At 37.8% G+C, this 24,107-nt stretch overlaps 1 protein-coding gene across 1 annotated transcript in view; it reads left to right on the top strand.

Moving 5' to 3' along the window:
- The first annotated feature begins 200 nt into the window (after positions 1 to 200).
- The window catches only part of LOC130281633 (ATP-dependent translocase ABCB1-like), a 62,993-nt gene continuing 39,086 nt past the window's right edge, over positions 201 to 24,107 (top strand). Inside the window, exons 1-3 of the mRNA XM_056529063.1 lie at positions 201 to 301; positions 4,317 to 4,389; positions 14,572 to 14,662. Of these exons, the coding sequence (XP_056385038.1) occupies positions 4,344 to 4,389; positions 14,572 to 14,662 (137 nt within the window). The 5' untranslated portion in view covers positions 201 to 301; positions 4,317 to 4,343. The remainder of the gene's footprint in view (positions 302 to 4,316; positions 4,390 to 14,571; positions 14,663 to 24,107) is intronic.

Here is a 24,107-nt window from a genome sequence, read left to right as displayed (position 1 = left end):
AAGATGAACTCTGCTAACTTTAGCATAAAAAATTCTTCCAGCAGTGACATAGCAGATCTGAAGAATGTAAACTCCACTGATCCCCTGCTGTTAATGGTGACTTCAAACCAGTTTGGTAAGAGCAGGAGGGGAGGCTTGGGATGGGGTTTATAATGCAAGGTTATGGCTTTTCACCTGCTTCTAAATCTGATTCTCGACAAACAAGTCAAACGGGTACACCCTGCAGTATATAAGGAAGGATCACATTGTGTGGAGACAGTTTCCAACATCCAGATTACAGGATATCACATATCATCTTCTGGTAAGATACACTTCTTATACAATGACTATTGCAATTAAATACATTTATCCCATGTGAACTGTAATAATTCCTACCGTGCATGCCAGTTGTGTGTAATAAACTTGTTGATAACTTGATTCTAATACAGTTGTGTTAAATTCACATTTAGAAATTTTACCTGGATTGAATGAAAAGTGTAGGATAAGACATACCAGACTGGATTTGCCATTTGTTCTAATTTGTTATGCTATTACAATTTGCTAAAAGTAGAATATTCATCAATCTAATTATTTATATATACTTATATAATCACAAGGATGTGACAATGAAGGCAAATAAGAAGTTAAAATCATGTTGAAATATTATAATTTGCTATTTGTAAGCACACAAATAATACAAAATATACACTCTAGCAATGAATTTCATCTAGACTGTTAAGAAAGTAGGAGCAGTTTAGGAATTGAATATATGGAGCTATGCATGTGTCTGAGTTTGTCATATACAGCTCATTTGTATGCAATATGTCATGTACAGCAGAGCTGTGTTTATCCTTTAGTGTAGGTAGTAAGGATATGGCAATTTGTGCTTTTACACAAAACAACTAGTAATAGTGCACTGTATCAACTCTTATCTCTATGCACAACGTAAAGCCCTCAATTCGGCACTGCTACATCTGAAGCTGGATTTAAAACTGACTTTTCATTCAGTGAATAAAGCCATTATTCTTCGGTGTAAAGTGAGGGTTTGTCAATATTTAACTATATGTAATGGCTGTGGTTGTCAGGACAGTGCATGGTCTTTTGCCAGCCACATCCTTCTAAGCTGTACCTATTGGAAACTCACACTGTCGCAATGTCTTTAACAGTTCTATCACCATGAACGAAAGGCAAGCACATCCTATGGAAAATATATTCAAAGAGAGTTGGTGTAGAACTACTTTCACCCACCTTAGAAATACATAAGGAAGAAGGTTAGAGGAGTCACACAACATACTAGGACATAGTTACATAATATATACAAAAAGGTAAATGATATATCCGGGTTAGTCACAATATTACACAATATAATCACATAATATTATGAAGAAGAAATATAATGTGTATATGATGTAAAAAAAAAAGTGGAACAAATCCTAATTACACACCATGTTAATGGTTTGTTTGACGTGCAGCATGTTAGACTCACATGATAGTCTATAATTAGTTTATGATTTATGATCATTATAAGCTAGTACATGATACATGTATAGAGTACACAGTGTACCTTGTGTGGAAAGAAGGAAGCGGCAGATGGCATAAATACAGCGGTGCTTCATCATAGTATAATTATTAAACAGCAGGTTCACACCATGTTTTTAGTTCAGCTTTCAGGTGCTCCGGTGGGCTGGAAAAGGTGGATACAGTCCTAGGAGAGAGTCTCCAGGCCACCGGAGCACCGGAAAGCTGAACTAAATTATGGAGGCTAAAGTCAGCAACTGCCAAGCCGAGAAGTTCTTGACAAATCGAATCACTGTAACTTCGCTCATCTCTAGAAATCACATGGCAATAGGCGACATTTTGCCATATGTTAAGCTTGTAGACAACTATATGATGTATCAGAAACATTTATATTTATTTTTTTTTTTTTATTAAAGAAAAGGTTTTCAAACAGCATAAAAAAGCCTAAAAAACTTGCAGATGCATAAATTAACAAGTTAAGCTATGTTCACCATGGGTATTTGCAGTTGTATTTTAAAGCGTAGAATGCTCATATTACATTTTAAATACACATATTTTATGTTAGTAATGTATGTTCCCTATTGAATTCAAAGTAAAAGTATGGCACGGTTCACATTTAGCTTTATTTTACACTTGTAATTTTCACAGTCAGAAATAGAAGTGAGGTGTCACTTCTTTTGATGTGTGTTCCCTGCATAATGTGTTGGGCGGCATTCTAAAAGAAAAACTGTCATAAAAACATAAAAATATGCTTCAACGAAGCTCAACAAAACGCTTGCAAATAAAAAAGCCTTTCACATGTAAAACACACTTCTCTTCTGCCTTGAGATCCATATCTACTTTTCTGCTTCTATTCTACACCATGTGAACATGCCCAACACCTATTTTGGTTGCATTAGGTTGACCATATGCAGTAAATAATATTGAAATACTGTTGTTAACCGGCATTGTTTTTTGTTTTAGTAGTTTTTTTTCCCCTTTTATAATATGTCAGTTTTAACATTTCACCCTAATTGCTAAATAGTAAGTATTGACAAGTATTTTAAAAAATACAGGTTAACAGCAGCATGTCAGAAGTATTTACTGCATATGGCCAACCATAACTCAACCCCATTGTGTGTTTTTACCCTAAGGCTGTGTTTACACATTCAGGTATTTTAATTACAATTTATTCACTATAAAGCAAAGAATGAGAGAAGCTTTAGTCTTCCCTTCATAGGTGTAGAGGGACCATAGGGCTATTTAGAATAGATCTACACTACCTTTTTGTGCTGCTATAAAGGCTTCATTGGGTGCCAGATATTCCCCTCTAACTAGATGGACTAATTAAATGAATTTATTCCATTGTACTTACATAACCCTGTTTTTTTCTAGTCATCTGACTTTAGCAAGTGACCCTAAAGATCAGGAGTGACTTTCTTGCCAATCTCTGATGTTATGCCAACATCATTATAATATTTACAGCATTGCACAATTGCCCTTAAGGAGAAAAATTTAAGGAGAAGTCTGTAGCCTTAGCTAGCTTATTGTTTTTGGCACCTGTTGCTTAAGATCCCTATGAAATGATATGGAAATGTGTAGCCATTCAATTCACATATAATTTCTTTTAATTAACATAGTGGAAAATTTCTCAAACTGTTACTAAGCAGTGACCCTGACCCATTCAATGCAGGCAGTGATATTCTGCTTGTGTTAACCCTTGTTTCATTAATTAATTGACAACATTTTATTCCATATTTATCTGTTTTAATGCATTTCTTTATGGCTTAGTTGTCAGCTATATAATGTGCGGTTGATGAACTAAAAAAGTAAAGGGCAGTGCAAAAGATCCAGTGATCATTACTTCGACCTTGCCTGCCCAGTACTGAGCCTCGTAATAGGTTCAGTAGAAGAGCCCTGATTTAGGAGATCAGCGCTTGTATCAGGCCATGGTCGGCTCTGTAACACCACCCTAAGTCGTAACACCACCCCAAAGTGTTTCTTAGACATTTGAGTGACAATCAATATAGTTACCTTTTTTCTGCAAAAATTGTCTACCAAATTTCTCAAACTTTATGGCAATTATTTTGCCTAATTGTGTAGCAGTACTGAAACAAGAGATATGGCGAGTGAAAGCTTGATATGACTAAAGCAAGCGAAAAGGAGCCTGACTTAGGTCCTTTTGACCAGTTCAACAATTAAAGGGGCACTGTTACTTTAGAAAAAAATTCATGTCATAGAGTTAGACATCTGGAGAAGTGGGTTAAATGTATACTGTTGTGCTGAAATGTGGAAACAGTGCAAACGTCTATGGGTTCGCACTATGGCTTCATACAGCTTGACAGATACAATAAAATAAAAACAATAAAGATAAGGGTAATGTGCCCATTTTGTAAAAATCTGTCTATTATGGATCTTTTCAATTCCATAGAGCAGTTGCTGATAACTGTATGAGTTTTTGATAGCTGCATGAGACTGCTGGGCTATCTGTTTAGTCTTATTATATGTGATACTGTCTAAATCCCCAAACAGTTATGAAGGCTATTTATAACTATGTTGCATATTTAGTACTATGAATATGTTTATGTAGGCAGATTACATCTGATCTGATCCTTTATGTTGGATCTGAAACTTCAACAGGAGGCCAATGTTACATGTTCGTACTATGGTATTATGTTACATAAGGATAAATAATGCACACTTAAGGATGGGCTGGGTTGTTGACCATATCTGTTTGTTCACTGCAACCTCACCTGGGATAAAGTTTCTTTCCTCAGAATAAAGTTTAGACTAGCAGCTATTTCTTCACATCACTAATTAGTCGTGTTATTGTCTAACAGGTCTGGAATTTTTCACAAAAAGTCAAAATGAAAGAAGATATTGATTTCCAGAAAACAGCCCCTTACATCATTGGTAAGTACAAGAATATTAATCTACATCTTTCCCTGTTTTTTTCTTTTTTCTTCTACAATATATGTATAAGGACAGAGCCTGTGGGTTACAAAATGGGACAATGTTTCACATAAATAAAAATAAAAAGATATAGATATGGCCTGTAAATTCAAAACAAAAAAAAATGTTTTAATATAAATACATACACTAGCTGAGTACCCGACGCTGCCCGGTTTGTCCTACCATGTCCTTGTGGGGGAAGAAAGGCAACAAAGGAGGAAGGTTTTGTCCTCATATCCCGTCCTTAACCCCTTAAGAACCAAGACCATTTTTACCTGCTAGAGCATTTTTTGCACATCTGACCAATGTCACTTTAAGCATTAAAGGAGATGTCTTGTGCCGACTTTTACTATTCCATCCTGCCTGAGCTGCTAAAAAAGAGAAAACAAACTTTCACTTCTGCACCGACATCTCCTTTAATAACTCTGGGATGCTTTTACTTATGAATTTGATTATGAGATTGTTTTTTCATGACATATTCTTCTTTATCATAGTGGTCAATTTTCATCGATACTTGCATCATTTCTTGGTGAAAAATTCCAAAATTTTCTAAAAAATTTTAAAATGTTACATTTTTCTAGGTTTGAAGCTCTCTGCTTGTGAGGAAAATAGACATACCAAATACATTATATATTGATTCACATATACAATATGTCTTCTTTATATTTGCATCATAAAGTAGACATGTTTTTACTTTTGGAAGACATCAGAGGGCTTCAAAGTTCAGCAGCATTTTCCAATTTTTCAAAAAAATTTCAAAATAGAAATTTTTCAGTTTTGAAGGGAAGTTTTGAAGTGGGGTCTTTATATTAGAAATACCCCATAAGTGACCCCATTATAAAAACTGCACCCCTCAAAGTATACAAAATTATATTCATAATGTTTGTTAACTCTTTAGGTTTCACAGGAATAGCAGCGAAGTGAAGGAGAAAATTAAATATTTTTATTTTTTACACTAACATGTTCTTGTGAACCCCGTCTTTGAATTTTTACAAGGGGTAAAAGGAGAAAATGCACCCCAAAATATATAACCCAATTTCTCTTGAGTAAGGAAATACCTCATGTGTGAACGTAGCTCTGTGGGTGCACTAGAGGGCTCAGAAGGGAATGAGTGACAATGAGATTTTGGAGAGTGAATTTTGCTGAAATGGTTTTTAGGGGGCATGTCGCATAAAAAAAAACATGGCATACTATTTTGGAAACTACACCCCTCATGGCACGTGACAAGGGGTGCAGTGAACCTTAACAGGTGTTTGACGACTTTTCATTAAAGTCAGATGTGTAAATGAAAATTTTTTCTTTTCACTAAAATGCAGTTTTTTCCCCAAATGTACAATTTTTACAAGAGGAGGAGAAAATGCCCCCCAAAATGTGTAACCCCATTTCTTCTAAGTATGGAAATACCCCATGTATGGATGTAAAGTGCTCTATGGGTGAACTATAATGCTCAGAAAGAAGGAAAGCCCCCATGCTACCAGAACAGTGACCCCATTTTGGAAACTACACCCCTCATGGAATGTAATAAGGGGTGCAGTGAGCATTTACACCCCACTGGCATTTGACAGACTTTTGAAACAGTGGGCTTTGCAAATGAAAAATTAATTTTTTCATTTTCACAGACCACTGTTCCAAAAAATCTGTCAGACACCTGTGGGGTGTAAATTCTCACTGTACCCCTTGTTACATTCTGTGAGGGGTGCAGTTTCCAAAATGAGGTCACATGTGGGGGGAGTTTCACCTTTCTGGCACCATGGGGGCTTTGTCATAGTCCCCGACTTCAATTCCAACCAAATTCTCTCTCCAAAAGCCCAATGGAGCTCCTTCTCTTCTGAGCATTGTAGTTCGCCCACAGAGCACTTTAAATCCACATATGGGGAATTTCCTTACTCAGAAGAAATGATGTTACAAATTATGGGGGGCTTTTTGCCTATTAACCCTTGTGAAAATGAAAAATTTGGGCTAACACCAGCATTTTAATGAAAAATCCAAATTTTTCATTTTCCCGTCCAAATTTAATGAACATTCTTCAAACACCTGTGGGTAGTTAAGGCTCACTATACCCCTTGTTTTGTTCCTTAAGGGGTGTAGTTTTCAAAATGGGGTCACATGTGGGTGTTTTTTTTGTGTTTATGTCAGAACCGCTGTAACAATCAGCCACTCCTGTGCAAATCACCTCAAATATACATGGCGCTCTAACTCCTGAGCCTTGTTGTGCGCATGCAAAGCATTTTACGTCTACATATGGGGTATTTCCGTACTCAGGAGATATTGCTTTACAAATTTCGGGGGTCTTTTTTTTCCTTTTACCTCAACACCAGCAAGTTAGTGTAAAATTTTTTTTTTTTTTACAATGACCCCAACTTTACCTTTTCATAAGGGGTAAAAGGAGAAAAAGCCTCCCAAAATTTGTTAGGCAATTTCTTGTACCCCATATGTGGCCCTAAAATATTACGAATATGACAAGGCTCTGAAGTGAGAGAGCGCAATGCATATTTGAGGCCTAAATTAGGGATTTGCATAGGGGTGGACATAGGGGTATTCTAAGCCAGTGTTTCCCAAACAGGGTGTCTCTAGCTGTTGCAAAACTCCCAGCATGCCTGGACAGTCAATGGCTGTCCAGCAATACTGGGATTTGTTGTTTTGCAACAGCTGGAGGCTCTGTTTTGGAAACAGTGCCATACCAGATGTTTTTAATTTTTATTGGGGGGTTGTGTGTGTGTTTGTGTGTAACTGTGTAGGGGTATTGTATAGGGGTTGAATGCATTGGACTTTAAACAAAATTACAAAATTAGGTTAGGGTTAAATTACCTATCCTATGTTTGTTGTTGATATATAAGTAACGTGTACCAATTTTATGTTAATATCTTTAGCCGTTTGGAAGTGATGCTGGAACATAAACACCCACATACACACACACACACACACACACACACACACACACATTGGGCCTCATTTACTAAGAGTGTTAGGTTTTTACTAGTGGGAAATGTTGTTTCAGACTTGCAGGATTCCTCTCTATTTACTATCGGGAAAAGTCGGTAAAAATTTTCTGACCAGCTTTTTCTAGGTGGAAATTTCCAGCCATTTATCCACAGGATTTTCAGTAAATTCAATAGTAAATAGGTCGGGTTGTGAAACCACGCCCATCTTTTTGCAGACCATGCCCCCTTGTGACAGACTTTTCACAGTGCAATGTTGAGTTTGTTGGATTCTCCTGGCGCACACTGGTGCAGACTGGCGAAGACTCTGCACTAAAATAACCAGACAAAAACTGGTCGGTTTTAACTTAGTAAATGAGAGCCATTGAGTTATATATATACATATATAAATGTGTTCTATTTAAAATCTATAGAAAACTACTAGCAGTGTGCATGTTGGTTTGAGAAAAAAAAGGTCTCTAATTCCAATGTTGGAATTTGGGCTGTTTTATTTTGTATTTTTTTTTTACTACATTTTTTCTGTTGCAGCAATATTAATCACACTTTTTTTTCTCCTCACATTTTCAAAGGTCTCTTGTGCTGCTTTGAAAATGTGAAAATATGAGAGAGTTCAATTTCATGCCACTTTTGTTTTCTTTATCATGCCAAAATTAACAAATTTGGTGCCCAAAAATCTGTTTGCCGTCATATTAAATTGCAGAGTTTGGCACCAAATTGTAAATCCTGGAAAACTCTGGTGGAAGGATCTCATGTAATATTCCATTATTAGTAGAGCACAGACAAGCGATAACTGTATAAATAAAACATGTCCAGGGGTTAAATGCGAGTGCAGGTGCAGTACCATGAAGAATTTGTTTTTTTTTTTACATTTGCCAATAATTAATATTTATATTTCAATAACTGATTAAATAACACTTAAGAAAAAAAAAAAACTAACCTAGAAAAACACAACAACCATTTCTGTGATTTCTACACTAGCAAAGAGCTGGTGTGAAATTTTGTGATGTAAAATGGACTCTCACCCCTTTAAAAATATCATGTAAAACATGAAATTTACATAACTAAACTAAACACTAAGCTGATGTTTAGAAACTTTAGAAACCCTTGCATTCAGACTTATGTCATATATATATATATATATATATATATATATATATATATATATATATAGATTAGTTAGGAGTAGCCGTATTAGTCCAGTGATGCAAAAAGCAAAATCATTGGTAGTTGCAGTATCTTGTAATACCTTTTTATTGGACTTCTGGATGCAGCAGCAATATCTCAATGGAGAATACATTTATATATGTGTGGATATATATATATATATATATATATATATATATATATGTGTATATATATAGATACATACAGAATTTTGTAGAGACAAGCTTTCGGGATTCCTCCCTTTATCAAGTCTAAAGCAAATCTAAGTTCACAGGAGGAATCCCGAAAGCTTGTCTCTTCAAAATTCTGTTTGTATGTATATATACACACACACACACATATATATATATATATATATATATATATATATACATATATACACACATATATAAATGTATTCTTCATTGAGATATTGCTGCTGCATCCAAAAGTCCAATAAAAAAGGTATTGCAAGATACTGCAACTACAGATGATTTTGCTCTATATATATATATATATATATATATATATATATATATATGGAATAAGATGCATAAAGCTGGAATACCTCTTTAACTCAGAGTTCAGCATCTTTTCCTCCTTGCAGGAAAAGAAAAGTTGCCTAACCGAACTGGCTCTTCATCAATCCAGTATACATGTAGCTGCCTTTTTGGTTTCCCTTATATGACAGCTTTGCACATGCTATTTATTGATAACTTTTTCCAGAATGCAAATACACACATATACACACATATATAAATGCATTCTCCATTGAGATATTGCTGCTGCATCCAAAAGTCCAATAAAAAAGGTATTGCAAGATACTGCAACTACAGATGATTTTGCTATATATATATATATATATATATATATATATATATATATATAGAATAAGATGTATAAAGCTGGAATACCTCTTTAACTCAGAGTTCAGCATCTTTTCCTCCTTGCAGGAAAAGAAAAGTTGCCTAACCGAACTGGCTCTTCATCAATCCAGTATACATGTAGCTGCCTTTTTGGTTTCCCTTATATGACAGCTTTGCACATGCTATTTATTGATAACTTTTTCCAGAATGCAAATCAAATTTGAGAATTTAATATATGTATTCCTAGTTTATTTCCTACTTGTGGTCACTTCTACTACTAGCTTGTCTTCTCTGACTTGTCCTTTTTGTTCCTACCCATTGAAGTCTATGGGGGACATTTACTAATCTAGTCTATTCTGGGTATGCTTATAGACCAGCATATGTGGTAGTCTCCTGTCTATTGTGCTCCTAATTTATCAAAGGTCTCACAGCCCTTGATAAATTCTGTGCTCAGAATTCAGGGTCTACAGCTTAATCTGCATTTAGACCTGCTCCAACATGGTCTGACATTTCAGCGTATTTTGGGCAGGTGCGACTTGTCGCACAAAAGTCGCACTTGATAAATTCAGTACCAATGCATTTTCCAATGCATTTCTGTCTAAAATAGACTTGCATGCATCATGTTCTAAAATTCCTCTACAGCAAAAATCGCAGAAAAGTCGCACATATTTAGACTGCGACTTTCTGCGCGACAAATTTAGACAGGAAAAACCAGTCTAAATCCTTTGATAAATCTCCCCCTATGGGTTTTAAAATCAGCTGTGTATTTTGCTACCTAAAGACTTCAGTGGGTAGGAACATATGTAAAGAAACTGGTTTATCCAGCCCACATGGCATGGTTGACTTTTGGTTACCACATGGATCCTGTATCCCTGGTCCCAGGAACCGGAAACTCATAAACGAAAAGAAGCAATAGATCCAGTGGTTGCAGTAAAATCTTATCCATGTTTATTTAGACATCCATGCAAACAGACACTTGACATGAGAAACCAGAATGCTCATGTCAAGAGTCTGTTTGCATGGATGTCTAAATAAACATGGATAAGAATTTACTGCAACCGCTGGATCCATTGCTTCTTCTAGTTTAGGAGTTTCTGGTAGGAAAATATGCAGTAGCAAATACGCAGCAAAATATGGCACGTGTTACCCTACCATGAGAATGTATGTGGTGTCGGACGGGGTAATGTGTGTATTAACTTCTTTGTGACGCCAGGGCGTGGTTGACCTATACACCACCCGAGGTAGACCAGCTTCACCTGTGCCAGGTATGGGGCAAATAATCACTCCGATGCAAGGTTACGGTTAACTGGTATGCTTTATTGAGGTAGATGAGGTGTTAAAGTCCATACAGCTCAGATAGGCACTAAGGAGATGCAGGGTGAACTTAGTGAAGCTTATCGGCTTATGGGACTTGTAGTTGCAATTGTACTGAATGATGCAGCCACAATTGAATTTAGTATTTGACAGACGGACTACTTGGACTGGACTTCAGCCGAATCCCCACTATGTTTAGGTCCTATCGTTGACTTTGACTTTCATTCGTGGTGCAAGGGTTGACTTGAAGTAGATGTATGGTTGCTGGACTAGGGCTCAGGCCTCCTTCAGGAACACTCCACAGACTCCTCAGACTTCTCTTCTCTATGCCTCAGCAAAGACTGACCAGGCTAGCTCCTACCAGCTATGTAAGAGAGCAATTTAGAGATGTCCCATTGGCCAGATAAGTCACCTGTTCACCTTGCATACTCCCCTTAACAACAAGAGTCCTTAGCAACATAGATTTCTTAAGGTAACATTGCAACAAAAATACATTATATTAACTCTTATATAACAACAAATTATTAAGCACCATATAAAGAGTTCTAAGGAGAGGGGACCCATGATGGACATAGAGCAGCATCTGCCACACAGGATGGGCAGGAGCATGTGACTATGTACTGGGTCACCACATGTATTCACATGACAGTTTCCTGCGCATATTTGATGCTAAAGATTTGAAGCTGCAGATTTCAATGTAAACTTAACCACAGCTTTAAACCTGCAACATCAAATGTGCAGGATACTGTACATGTGAAAGCACCCTGAGGGTGGGGTCACATCACTGTATTTTGCTGCAGATTTTCTTCCCATTGAAGTCAATGGGTAGCAAAATCAGCTGCATAGTTTGCTATCCACTGACTTCAATGGGTAGGAAAATACGCAGCAAAATACATCACATGTGACCCTATCCTAGGAAGGTGAAATCTGATAAACTGATCCTCATCCTTCACCGCCTTGGTACATTGAACGCTGCTCAGTATAATCATATGTAAACATAATTGTATGTTAACTGAGTTCAGTCACATATCTTCCAATTTTTAACCCCTTCCCTCTTTGTCGATTTTTCCTTTTTACACTTTAGTTTTTTGTGCCTCACCTTCTAAAAATCATAACACTTTAAATTGCCCACCTAAAATCCATATGAGGGCTTGTTCTTTGCACCAATTATTTTACTTTATAATACTGTTAATAATTTCACCAAAACATCTACAGCGAAACCATAAAAAAATTCCTTGTGGGGCAAAATAGAAATGAAAAAAAGCCATTTTTTAATTTTTAGCAGCTTGCAGTGCAGTTTTTGGTAAAAATTGTACCTTATATTTATTCTGTAGGAACATAGGTTTGATTTTATTTTACTAATAAAAAAAATTATAACTACTTTTCTGACTCCTATAACTTTTTTATTTTTCCTTATAAGGGGCAGTATGAGGGCAAATTTTTTGCCCATGATTTGTAGTTTTTATTGGTATCATTTTTGTTTTGATCACTTTTTTACATTTTTTTATGGTATAAAAAGTGACCAAAAATATGCTATTTTGGTGTTTTGAATTTTTTTACGTGTACACCATTGACCGTGTGGTTTAATTAACAATATATTTTTATAGTTCGGACATTTATGCACGCGGCGATACCACATATGTTGATTTTTCTTTACACAGCTTTGTTTTTTTTATGGGAAAGAGGGGGGGTGATTTAAACTTTTATTAGGGAAGGGCTTATATCATGTAAATAAGATTTTTTTTTTACACCTTTTTTTGCAATGTTATAGCCCCCATAGAGGACTATAACATGCAGTACATGGATCTCTCATACTGTTCAATGCTATGTCATAGCATAGCATTGATCAGTGTTTCTGCCGCTTGACTACTCCTGCCTGGATCTCAGGCACATGGCAGTCAATTCAATTCCAGAGCCTGGACACATATTGTTGCTATGTTCCTACTAAGGCTATGGCTTCTGATTGGAAGCTATGATAATGTGTTGGAATTATTATATAATCGATGGAAATGGACACTGGTGGGCAACCTTGACTTATAATAGGATTCAATCAACATTTCTGTCATTTTCCAACAATAATGGCAGTGCAACAAAGCCTTAACATTCCATTAGGGGTCTGTATAGGGTTTAAAAAAAAATAGTGTAAGGGTAGGGTCACATGTGCTGTATTTTGCTGCATATTTGCCACTCTGTATTTTCCTATCCATTGAAGTCAAAGGGTAGCAAAATACACAGCTGATTTTTATACCCATGGCTTCAATGGGTAGGAAAATACACAGCAGCAAACACGCAGCAAAATACACCATGTGTGACCCTACCCTAAGGGACCCTACCCTTTTGCTGCAGATCTGCTGCAGATTTTGCTGCCCATTGACTTTAATGGGCAGTTAACTCTGCTGAAGCAAATCTGCAGCAGAAAATGATGATGCGGCAAGAGCTGGAGGCACACTATGGGTCGGGTCACTGGCAGTTCTGTAGCGTAAAATACGCTGCGGATCCATTACGTGTGACCCTACCCTAAGGGTACGTTCACACATACAGGATCTGCTGCATATTTTTGCTGCATATTTTGTGCAGCTGATTTTGCTACCCCTTTTTATTTGACTATGCTACAGGGGCTGTAAAGTTAGTGTAGCTCATAATATAGTGTCTGTGCCTGTGTGTGACGTTTTTTACACAATTCTTCTGTGATTTTAACTCCAATATTTATTTTTAACAGCATACAAAATGACTGTTGTCTTGGATTTATCCCAGCTTTCAATAGTCAGCTGATGACAGGGAGCCTGTCTGCTTAAATGGGTGGAGGGATCGCTTGGTGGGAGAGAGATCAACTGCAACTAATGCTACAGCTGTAGGCACCCTGATTGAAAACCACAGGTCTTTTGAATGGATGTAGCTCATTTAGGTTTCAATGGGTGGGGTGGCTGATGTGTGGGAGGGAGGAAAATGGAATTGTGGGATTTGTAGTAAAAAAAAAGTCAAACAGGAAATACAAGTTCACAAAAAGCTAGCCACAGTGCTATGGTAATCTCATGACATAGCCATTTAGCTCCAAGACAAGCGCAGATCCTTCCTAAGCATGTCCATTACTGTCTGCCAGGTACGTACTAAAATCACCTTATGGTGGATAACCCCTTTAACAGGTAGCAAAATCAGGTGCAGAAAATATGCAGCAAAAATATGCAGCAGATCCTGTACATGTGAGCATACCTTAAAGCTGTGTTTCTTTTTGAAAACTGCTACTGCTATTTTTGAGCCAAATCCAGGAGAGGAAGGAGAAGCATAAATTCTTCCTTTACAGTGTATTTCCCATTCCTTTTGGATCCACTTCTAGCTTTGGCTCAAAAACTGCAATTGCCCCTACTGTACTATGCCATTGTAATAAAAGAAGAAAAAGAATTCATTTATTATTTCATTTATTATTTGGATATTCTGAAGTAAGCCTTTGTTCTTCTGAGTGGTGCGGTTACATCCTTTTGACAGCTGTTTCTAATCAATAGCCTCAACAATCATGTGATACATATTTAAGAATCATCATTGGGGACAATTGTTGGCTACAGTGGTCATGTAGATGTACATGAAGACTGGGAGCACAAGATTATTGCGTTTTTTTTTATTTTTATTTTACCACTTTTCCTGCTGTTAGCCTATTTATTCATTAATATATATATTTTTATCCCAGACAACTATTTTAATCACAAACAAGATGAAGACATTTATCATTGAATTCATGGCAGTTATTGATACTTCAGATATAAATTGATTCACACTTTTCTAACATAGCACAACACACATACATTATTTGATTTACAATAAAGAGCTAGACAACATATTTCTGTCTTTCCTTTGATTGTTAAATTTGTGGCTTTGTGTCTGTTCAGATGGCTTTCCTGATAACACCTATGAGAACCCTGCCTTTCAACAAGATGAAAAGCCAGAAAGTAATGGGATAGTAAAGAAGGAGACAGACAAGTAAGTGACATCTCCTCTGTATCCATCTGTTTTTCTATCTGCGGATGGTGATTTAAGTGGGGTCAGTCCATGTTGACAACTTCTCAGAAAAGAGCATTTATTTTAATGTTTGGTAGGCAGTGTTGCGTGATATTACCTAGTATTCTGCCTATTTCTAGAGTCCTCATCAATAAATCTTTGCTTTGATGACATTAAAACAAAAAGTCTATATTTTTTATACTGTACTTCAGATGTCTACTTAGTGTCAGTAGGAGTCATATACAAGGTTTAAAGGTCTGGCATATATCCTCAATACACAGACACTTCAAGTTATAGTTGCTTGTTGCCTAAACGTAAAGATGTCTGAAACGTTATTCAATTCAGTTTCTTATGATTGTGATACAGACACTCACTAAGAAGAACTCTCTTAATGATTGTTGAAGAGCTTATCCAGCTAATAAATCTCATCCCATATTCACAGAATAGGTCCAGGTCTTTCTTTGCTGACTACGGCAGCCCTTACATTTTCAGAAGTTCTAGTCTTGGCAGTGACGGGCCGCTCAGCCAATTACCGACCGCACCGGTTTCTCCACTCAGCTGGTGATTGGCTGAGCCCATCACTGCCAAGACCAGTTCTGGAGATCATGGGGGGTCCCAGGTGTCAGACCCTTTGTGTTTAGACCCTTATCCCCTGTCCTGTGGAAAGAGGATAAGTGTTTCTTTTTAAAGGGGTACTCTGGCGAAAAACTTTTTTTTTAAACTGGTGGCAGAAAGTTAAACATATTTGTAAATTACTTCTATTAAAAAATCTTAATCCTTCCTGTACTTATTAGCAGCTGAATACTACAGAGGAAATTATTTTCTTTTTGGACTGCTCTCTGATGACATCACGAGCACAGTTCTCTCTGCTGATGTTATTATAATAATAATAACACTTTATTCATTGTTGTCCTTAGTAGGATTTGAACCCAAGTCCCCAGCACTACAAGGCAGCAGTGCTAACCACTGAGCCACCATGCTGCCCTTAGCATACATCTGCTATGCATCTGCTATCCATCTGCTATGCATGGTTGCTAAAATGGACAGAGATGTCAGCAGAGAGCACTGTGCTCGTGATGTCATCAGTGTTCCAAAAAGAAAGGAATTTCCTCTGTAGCATTCAGCAGCTAATAAGTACTGGAAGGATTAAGATTTTTTAATAGACGTAATTTACAAATATGTTTAACTTTCTGCCACCAGTTGATTTAAAAGAAAAAAGGTTTTCACTGGAGTACCCCCTTTAACCCCTTAAGGACTCAGCCCATTTTGGCCTTAAGGACAATTTAATTTTTACGTTTTCATTTTTTCCTCCTCGCCTTCTAAAAATCATAACTCTTTTATATTTTCATCCACAGACTAGTATTAGGGCTTGTTTTTTGCGCGACCAGTTGTCCTTTGTAATGACATCACTCATTATATCATAAAATGTATGGCGCAACCAAAAAACACTATTTTTGTGGGGAAATTAAAACGAAAAACGCAATTTTGCTAATTTTGGAAGGTTTCGTTTTCACGCCGTACAATTTATGGTAAAAATGACGTGTGTTCTTTATTCTGAGGGTCAATACAATTAAAATGATACCCATTATTACATACTTTTATATTATTGTTGCGCTTAAAAAAAATCACAAACTTTTTAACCAAATTAGTACGTTTATAATCCCTTTATTTTGATGACCTATAACTTTTTTATTTTTCCGTATAAGCGGCAATATGGGGGCTCATTTTTTGCACCATGATCTTTACTTTTTTTTGATACCACATTTGCATATAAAAAACTTTTAATACATTTTTTATAATTTTTTTTTTTATAAAATGTATTAAAAAAGTAGGAATTTTGGACTTTTTTTATTTCTTTTCGTTCACGCCGTTAACCGTATGGGATCATTAACATTTTATTTTAATAGTTCGGACATTTACGCACGCGGCAATACCAAATATGTCTATAAAAAACATTTTTACGCTTTTTGGGGGTAAAATAGGAAAAAACGGACGTTTTACTTTTTTATTGGGGGAGGGGATTTTTCACTTTTTTTTTACTATTACTTTTACATTTTTTTACATTTTTTTTTTACACTTGAATAGTCTCCATAGGGGACTATTCATAGCAATACCATGATTGCTAATACTGATCTGTTCTATGTATAGGACATAGAACAGATCAGTGTTTTCGGTCATCTTCTGCTCTGGTCTGCTCAATCACAGACCAGAGCAGGAGACGCCGGGAGCCGCACGGAGGAAGGAGAGGGGACCTCCGTGCGGCGTTATGAATGATCGGATCCCCGCAGCAGTGCTGCGGGCGATCCGATCATTCATTCAAATCGCGCACTGCCGCAGATGCCGGGATCTGTATTGATCCCGGCACCTGAGGGGTTAATGGTGGACGCCCGCGAGATCGCGGGCGTCGGCCATTGCCGGCGGGTCCCTGGCTGCGATCAGCAGCCGGGATCAGCCGCGCATGACACGGGCATCGCTCCGATGCCCGCGGTTATGCTTAGGACGTAAATGTACGTCCTGGTGCGTTAAGTACCACCGCACCAGGACGTACATTTACGTCCTGCGTCCTTAAGGGGTTAAGCTGGCTAACCCCTTAAGAGTGTATTCACACGTACAGTATCACGTGCATGATTGAAGTTGTAGATTTGAAGCTCTGTACAATCATTTAGTTTACATTGAATTCTGCAGGAAGAATTTAGGTGACTGATGAATAGTTTTGCAGGAAAAAGTCCAGGATAACATGTCATATATCCATGTGAATCTCTGCTCGTTCTGTTCTAATTAGTCAAGCAGATGTATAGAGAGAACTGTTAATCACTGAGAAGTACCAACCACTTGACTACTTAGCCCAAAATAAACAGAGGTTTACCTGAATAAATGACATCCTGGAACTTTTCTGACAAAACTATATATCAATATGTAGAGCCGGCACTGCAGAACTAGGGTCAATTGTAGGAATGCGGTCTAGTAGCAGTACAGGTGAGACATGGGTGTGGACAGCGGGGGTGCAGTTCATACAAAAAGACGTGATCCACAAAGAAGAAAATAAAAGAGAATTGCACTCACCATCCACAGACTTTATTCGCTAGGGTACGGGCACATGCAGCGGAGGCAGGGGCACAACGCTGTTGTGCCCCTGCCTATGCTGCATTAGCCCGTACTCTAGCAAATAAAGTCTGTGGATGGTGAGTATATATCACTATGCTCAGCTACTCTTGCTCTCTAAGATGATGCCTGTAGATTGGACTGCATTTTCAATGTGACAGGTTTTCTTTACAAACACATCATTCAAAATTATGGGTTATTACGGATAAAGAAGTATCCAACATGCAAGAATTACATTATAAAACCCATTCCTATTATGGTAAGCCATCAACAACAACTATTGAAGGATTCCTATTAGCCCTATTTTCTCACAGTATATGAGTTTTCTATGTTTATCAGGGGGTAGCACGAGACATTTGATAAAAGTACTGCTCATATATGCTACATTGGGCAGAATATGACATATTATTTAGCCAGTTATCTTCTCCTTGTTACGATAAACTCTATAAATAATTATACGTGACTGACACATAACATCAATTTCCTCCATGAGTCACCTGAACAAGTGGGTACACGGACTGACATTTTAACTAGTTTTTGCATAAAGGCAGTAAATTACACACCATCATAATAGGCAGTCTTGCTCTCACTAGTCTTTCTTTGGCGGAATCCAGTTTATTACTATATCTTGTGTTCCCAATCTCTTTTTTTTTTCTATTTTTATGTATGTAACTCATTCCCCTTAGTTATTTTACTTCTGAGTGCAGAGCGGAGACGTCTTTTTCTTCTGCACAACATGCCTGTGTAAATGACAGCTTTACCCTTGTTTGTCACTGAGTTCCTTAACCCAGTGCAGGGTACAATTTTCTTTTGAGTTACATGTTGTGTGCTTTTACTGTTCTTGATTCCCTGCTTTATATTTTTACCCATTAAAGCAAACATATTGTTATATAAATGCTTAGAAACACTAAGGACATTCAAATCTTAATGTCTAGGCTTAAATTATATTTCCATTAAATCTACATAAAACATTTTTGTCAGCTCTGAAAAAAATTAATTAAAGTTGCAGATTCTGTAGGAATACTATCTGGTATCCTACTGATAATGAAGATCACAGGGGAGTCCCAGTGGTCGGACCCCTGGTGATCAGATACTTATCCCCTATCCTGTGGATAGGGGGATCTGATAATTTTCCCTGGACAATCCCTTTAATCATGCTAACTGTTTATTTAGCAGTTATTAAAAATTGTTTAAATACAATTAATATATTTCAGCTAAATTGCTATAGAGTCAACTAGTAAAGAGTAGGAAGATATTCAAAATGTAGGTTCCCTTCCTTCCTCTGGACATATCTAGTAGTGTTAGCTGTTAAGAGGCAGGGGTGTAACTATAGGCGGTGCAGAATATGTACTGGTAGTAGTTGGCTGTAGAGGTCATGTGGATGTACATGATGACATTATCGCAGCAAAGTAAGCAAAGACTGGTGGGGAGTACCAGAGCTTTTCATCGGCCCAGGTCTCTCTTTCCTATGAGTAGTCTAGTACTATGAGACTGGAGCTTCACTGTGATTTTAGCCATGACAGAGGTTGTGCAACCAAAAATTGTTCTGTCACACTTTAGGGATTGCATGGCAGGAGGTAACTAAAAGAGGTCTCACTGTGACTCACAAATGGCTAATCGGATGGATTTCTTGTGACTGCTAGATTGAAGTCATTGCCACTTTTGGGTCCCAATGTGCCCCTTTATTCTTAACTTAGGTGTGAAACATAGCAACTTTTAGTCATGTGACCCTTGTTGTGGCCAAAATTAGTGTGTAGTTTCCTCCTAATGAAGCATTATATTGGAGGACCAATCATTTTGCACAGTTAAAGGGGTACTCCAGGGATATATATATATATATATATATGTGTGTGTGTGTTCTCTGTAAACCATCCTGCCTGAGGCATGGCTCCTGTGGCCTCTGTTGTCTTCTTTGGCTGCGTGATATTCTTTGCGATCTTTCCCTCTACTTGCCTACATCTCCCAGCAATCAATGCAGCTGTACCCTGCCAGCCAGCCCACTCACTGAGAGCAGCCCCCACCCTCCTGCTCTGAGCAGCAGATGGAAGTTCAGTATCTGATTGGCTGAGGCTGCAGAAACCTCCCAGTTCTCAGCACTAAAGAGAACATGACTCATCAGTGCAAGGCAGAAAACACTTGGTCTGTGTCTTTCAGGAGGGTGGGGGCTGCTTTTAGAGAGGGATTTGGACTGAGACAGAGTGAATGGCTGGATGATGTCATTCCCTCACTTCATGCATGTAAGTGACAACCATCAGGGAAAATGCTGTATATGGCTAATGAATGATATTTATACAATTGAATAAGATTATAAGAGGAAAAGCCTATGGGTTTTCCCCTTTAAAGTCAAATTTCTGGTAAGGAGATGCAGGAGTAGCAGTTTTAAACCAGACCAATACTCCTTGTTGGGACTTTAACCCCTTAACGATGAAGGGCGTATATTTACGCCCTCCGCCGGCTCCCGCAATATGCCGCAGGGTCAGGCGGTGTCCCCGCGGCATATCGGGTTGGTCCTGGCAGCTATCAACGGCCGGGACCCGCGGCTAATACAGGACATCACTGATCGCAGTGATGCCCTGTATTAACCCTTCAGACGTGGCAATCAAAGCTGACCGCCACGTCTGAAGTGAAAGTGACTCGGCTGCTCAGTCGGGCTTTTCGGGACCGCTGCGGTGAAATCGCGGTGTCCCGAACAGCTTACAGAACACCGGGAGGGCCCTTACCTGTCTCCTCGGTGTCTGTTTGACGAATGACTGCTCCATGCCTGAGATCCAGGCAGGAGCAGTCAAGCGCCGATAACACTGATCACAGGCGTGTTAATACACGCCAGTGATCAGCACGAGAGATCAGTGTGTGCAGTGTTATAGGTCCCTATGGGACCTATAACACTGCAAAAAAAAAAAGTTAAAAAAAGTGTTAATAAAGGTCATTTAACCCCTTCCCTAATAAAAGTTTGAATCACCCCCCTTTTCCCATAAAAAAAAATAAAACAGTGTAAATAAAAATAAAAATAAACATATGTGGTATCGCCGCATGCTTAAATGTCCAAACTATAAAAATATATCGTTAATTAAACTGCACGGTCAATGGCGTACACGTAAAAAAATTCCAAAGTCCAAAAATGCGTATTTTGGTCACTCTTTATACCATTAAAAAATGAATAAAATGAATAAAAAATAAAAATGGTACCGATAAAAACTTCAGATCACGGCGCAAAAAATGAGCCCCATACCGCCCTGTACATGGAATAATAAAAAAGTTATAGGGGTCAGAAGAGGACATTTTTAAACGTATAAATTTTCCTGCATGTAGTTATGATTTTTTCCAGAAGTACGACAAAATGAAACCTATATAAGTAGGGTATCATTTTAACCGTATGGACCTACAGAATAATGATAAGGTGTCATTTTTACCGAAATATGCACTGCATAGAAACGGAAGCCCCCAAAAGTTACAAAATGGTGTTTTTTCTTCGATTTTGTCGCACAAAGATATTTTTTCCCGTTTCGCCGTGCATTTTTGGGTAAAATTACTAATGTCCCTGCAAAGTAGAATTGGTGACGCAAAAAATAAGCCATAATATTGATTTTTAGGCGGAAAATTGAAAGGGTTATGATTTTTAAAAGGTAAGGAGGAAAAACCGAAAGTGCAAAAACTGAAAAACCCTGCGTCCTTAAGGGGTTAAATATCCAATCAGCACAACAGTAAAAATTTGTAAGGGATATTAAGGTACAATGGTAGACATTTATCATTGTCTTTAGACAGTTTTTTGTGTCTAGAAAAGGTGCAAAAAAGGCGCAAGCAGGGTGTATTTGTGCCTTTTTTTTGCACCTTTTTGTTTTACACATTTCTGCTGATTTTGAGTAGCAATCCACAGATTTTGGCATTACACATGATATGGAAGGGTTTTATAAACTGCGCCTTTTTGTGAAAAAGCTCAAAAAAGGCGCAAAGCAACCGAAAAGTCTCTAAAACTACACCACCCAAGACTTAGCTTAGCTTTATGGTGTATGTGAAGAGTGAAATTTCAGAAAATGTTTACCTGATACTAAATGTATCAAATGCTCTGTGACCATTTAATAAATTTGGTGCTCCTACACATTACCAGCACACAAAAAAAGGTGTAAGAAGAATGCTTCACTTACACATAAAATGACTAGCCATGGCCAATAACTATCAATACTATTAAAACAGTTATGGTCTATCATAAGTGGTAGAATGCAAAGTTATCAGCTGTTTAATTGTAATCCCAAGATTTATGCTTCATCTCAGATGAAGTGCTATTATTTTCTTTTAGTTTTACCCAGAGCCCTGAACCTCCAGTAAAGTTTATGTTAAGTTAGTCACAAACCATTTACTTAAAGGGGTACTCCCACCCTAGACAGCTTATCCCCTAAGGATAGGGGATAAGATGTCTGATCGCGGGGGTCCTGCCGCTGGGGACCCCCGCATTATTGCATGGGGCACCCACCTGGTTTTTCACCGGAACCGCTGGGGGGTATGAGTCGCGACTACGGGAACGGAAGTCCGTGACGTCAGGACTCCGCCCCCATGTGACATCACGCCCCCTCCCCTAGACTTGCATTGAGGGGACAGGCGTGACATCACACGGGGGCGGAGTCCTGATGTCACGGACTTCCGTTCCCGGAGTCGCGACTCAGACCCTCCAGCGGTTCCGGTGAAAAACCAGGTGGGTGCCGCATGCAATAATGCGGTGGTCCCCAGCGGCAGGACCCCCGCGATCAGACATCTTATCCCCTATCTAGATTAGGGTTTTTCACAGAGAAATATCCCAAGATCAATTGGTCTCTGAGGGGAAACCCTGCAAACTTAGATGGTGATGCCCACTTGAACAACTTTGAAAGTGTTGTACAATGTCACTTTGCAGAATATGAGATTAAACATAAATCATATTTTTCATTGTTAATCCATTTATAATCAAGAGGCTCAGTACAATGTACTAAAAACCACAGTATGACCATGTAAGTTATTTGTACATAAACAAGGGGTTATCATCCAAAGGCAAAAGCTACAATAAATTTTGAACTTATTTGAGTCTGGTGTATGACAAATTTTATACCTATGAGAATATTAGAAACCAGTGATTTAAACTAATGGTCCACAAGATACATAACGTACAAATAAGCCACTATAATTCCTCTGCACAGGTTCTAATCGTTCTACCTTTTAATAGGACCACCATTGTACATGGAATAATATAATCATCCCAAACAGTATTGTATGATGCTGAGTTCATGCACATTAGTCTTTACATACTGCTGCCTCTCTTGCTCCTTTTTATTTTTTCAGAGTTAATTGCTATGGCAGCAAATGTAATTGCACCTACTGGCTGGGGTTCAGCTATGCTTAATGCTCCACTTGGTATTAAAGCAGATATAAAGGCATTATACACCGGCAATAAAGTATACGAGGGTAATGTGCAATTATGTTTTTTAACAACATTTCCATTCCGTTCTTGGGGCTTTGCTTTATAATTCAATGTAGAATTATGTTTGTGCTCAGAAAACCGCTGACTATTCTAGGCAGAAATTAAACAACAAAGTGCATTTCTATTATGGATGTAATATATACTGTAAATAAGAAACTGCAGCCTCTTACCTCTACAAAGAATTGCTCAATGCTGGAACGTGTGCCTCCCATATGTGTGTTTATCTATAATATGCTTATTGTAGGTAAATCATATTTAAACCACCATCGCAACTGTAAAAAAGAAACAAAAACAAAAAAAACTATAAAAACTTACAATTGTGGGTTTTGTTGATACAAGCTATCAGTTTGCAATACTGCTATAATAACTTTTCTCCTCCATTGGAGGAGGTTGTAAGAGGAAGGAGTATAGAGAATATTTCTTCCATTGCTAATTCACTGTGGCCTTTAGAGGTGATGCACTCTCATAGAGGATTGGATTAGTCAAAAGCAGAAATAATTTAGATTTGAGTAAATTATAAGAAAAGAAACAAAACTTATATTCTTAACAAAGAGAATATTGGTTAATTTGAGGGACTGCTAGATAGGTGCACCATTATGAAGGTAACAAGGAGGGACATCGAGTTTGCACAAAAAATGCTAATGAAAATTTTTACTGATTTGTGCCTGGCTTGCCAAGTGATCAGTGCTTAGTGGAGAGGGGGTGTGGTTTTTTTGTCAAGGGGTGTGGTCATACACAGGCCTACTTTATTATCAATTACACCTGCTAGTATTTGTAAATTGTCGTGGAAATCTACGCTAGCTCTGACATGTGCAACACCATTCCGAGGGAAGATTGTTACTCTAGACATGAAGGCCCAAAACCATCCCTGTCATAAAT

This window comes from Hyla sarda, chromosome 7 (assembly GCF_029499605.1).
Source record: "Hyla sarda isolate aHylSar1 chromosome 7, aHylSar1.hap1, whole genome shotgun sequence".
Lineage (NCBI taxonomy): Eukaryota > Metazoa > Chordata > Amphibia > Anura > Hylidae > Hyla > Hyla sarda.
Note: the sequence above shows the minus strand (reverse complement) of the source record. Positions and strands in the feature narration are given on the sequence as shown.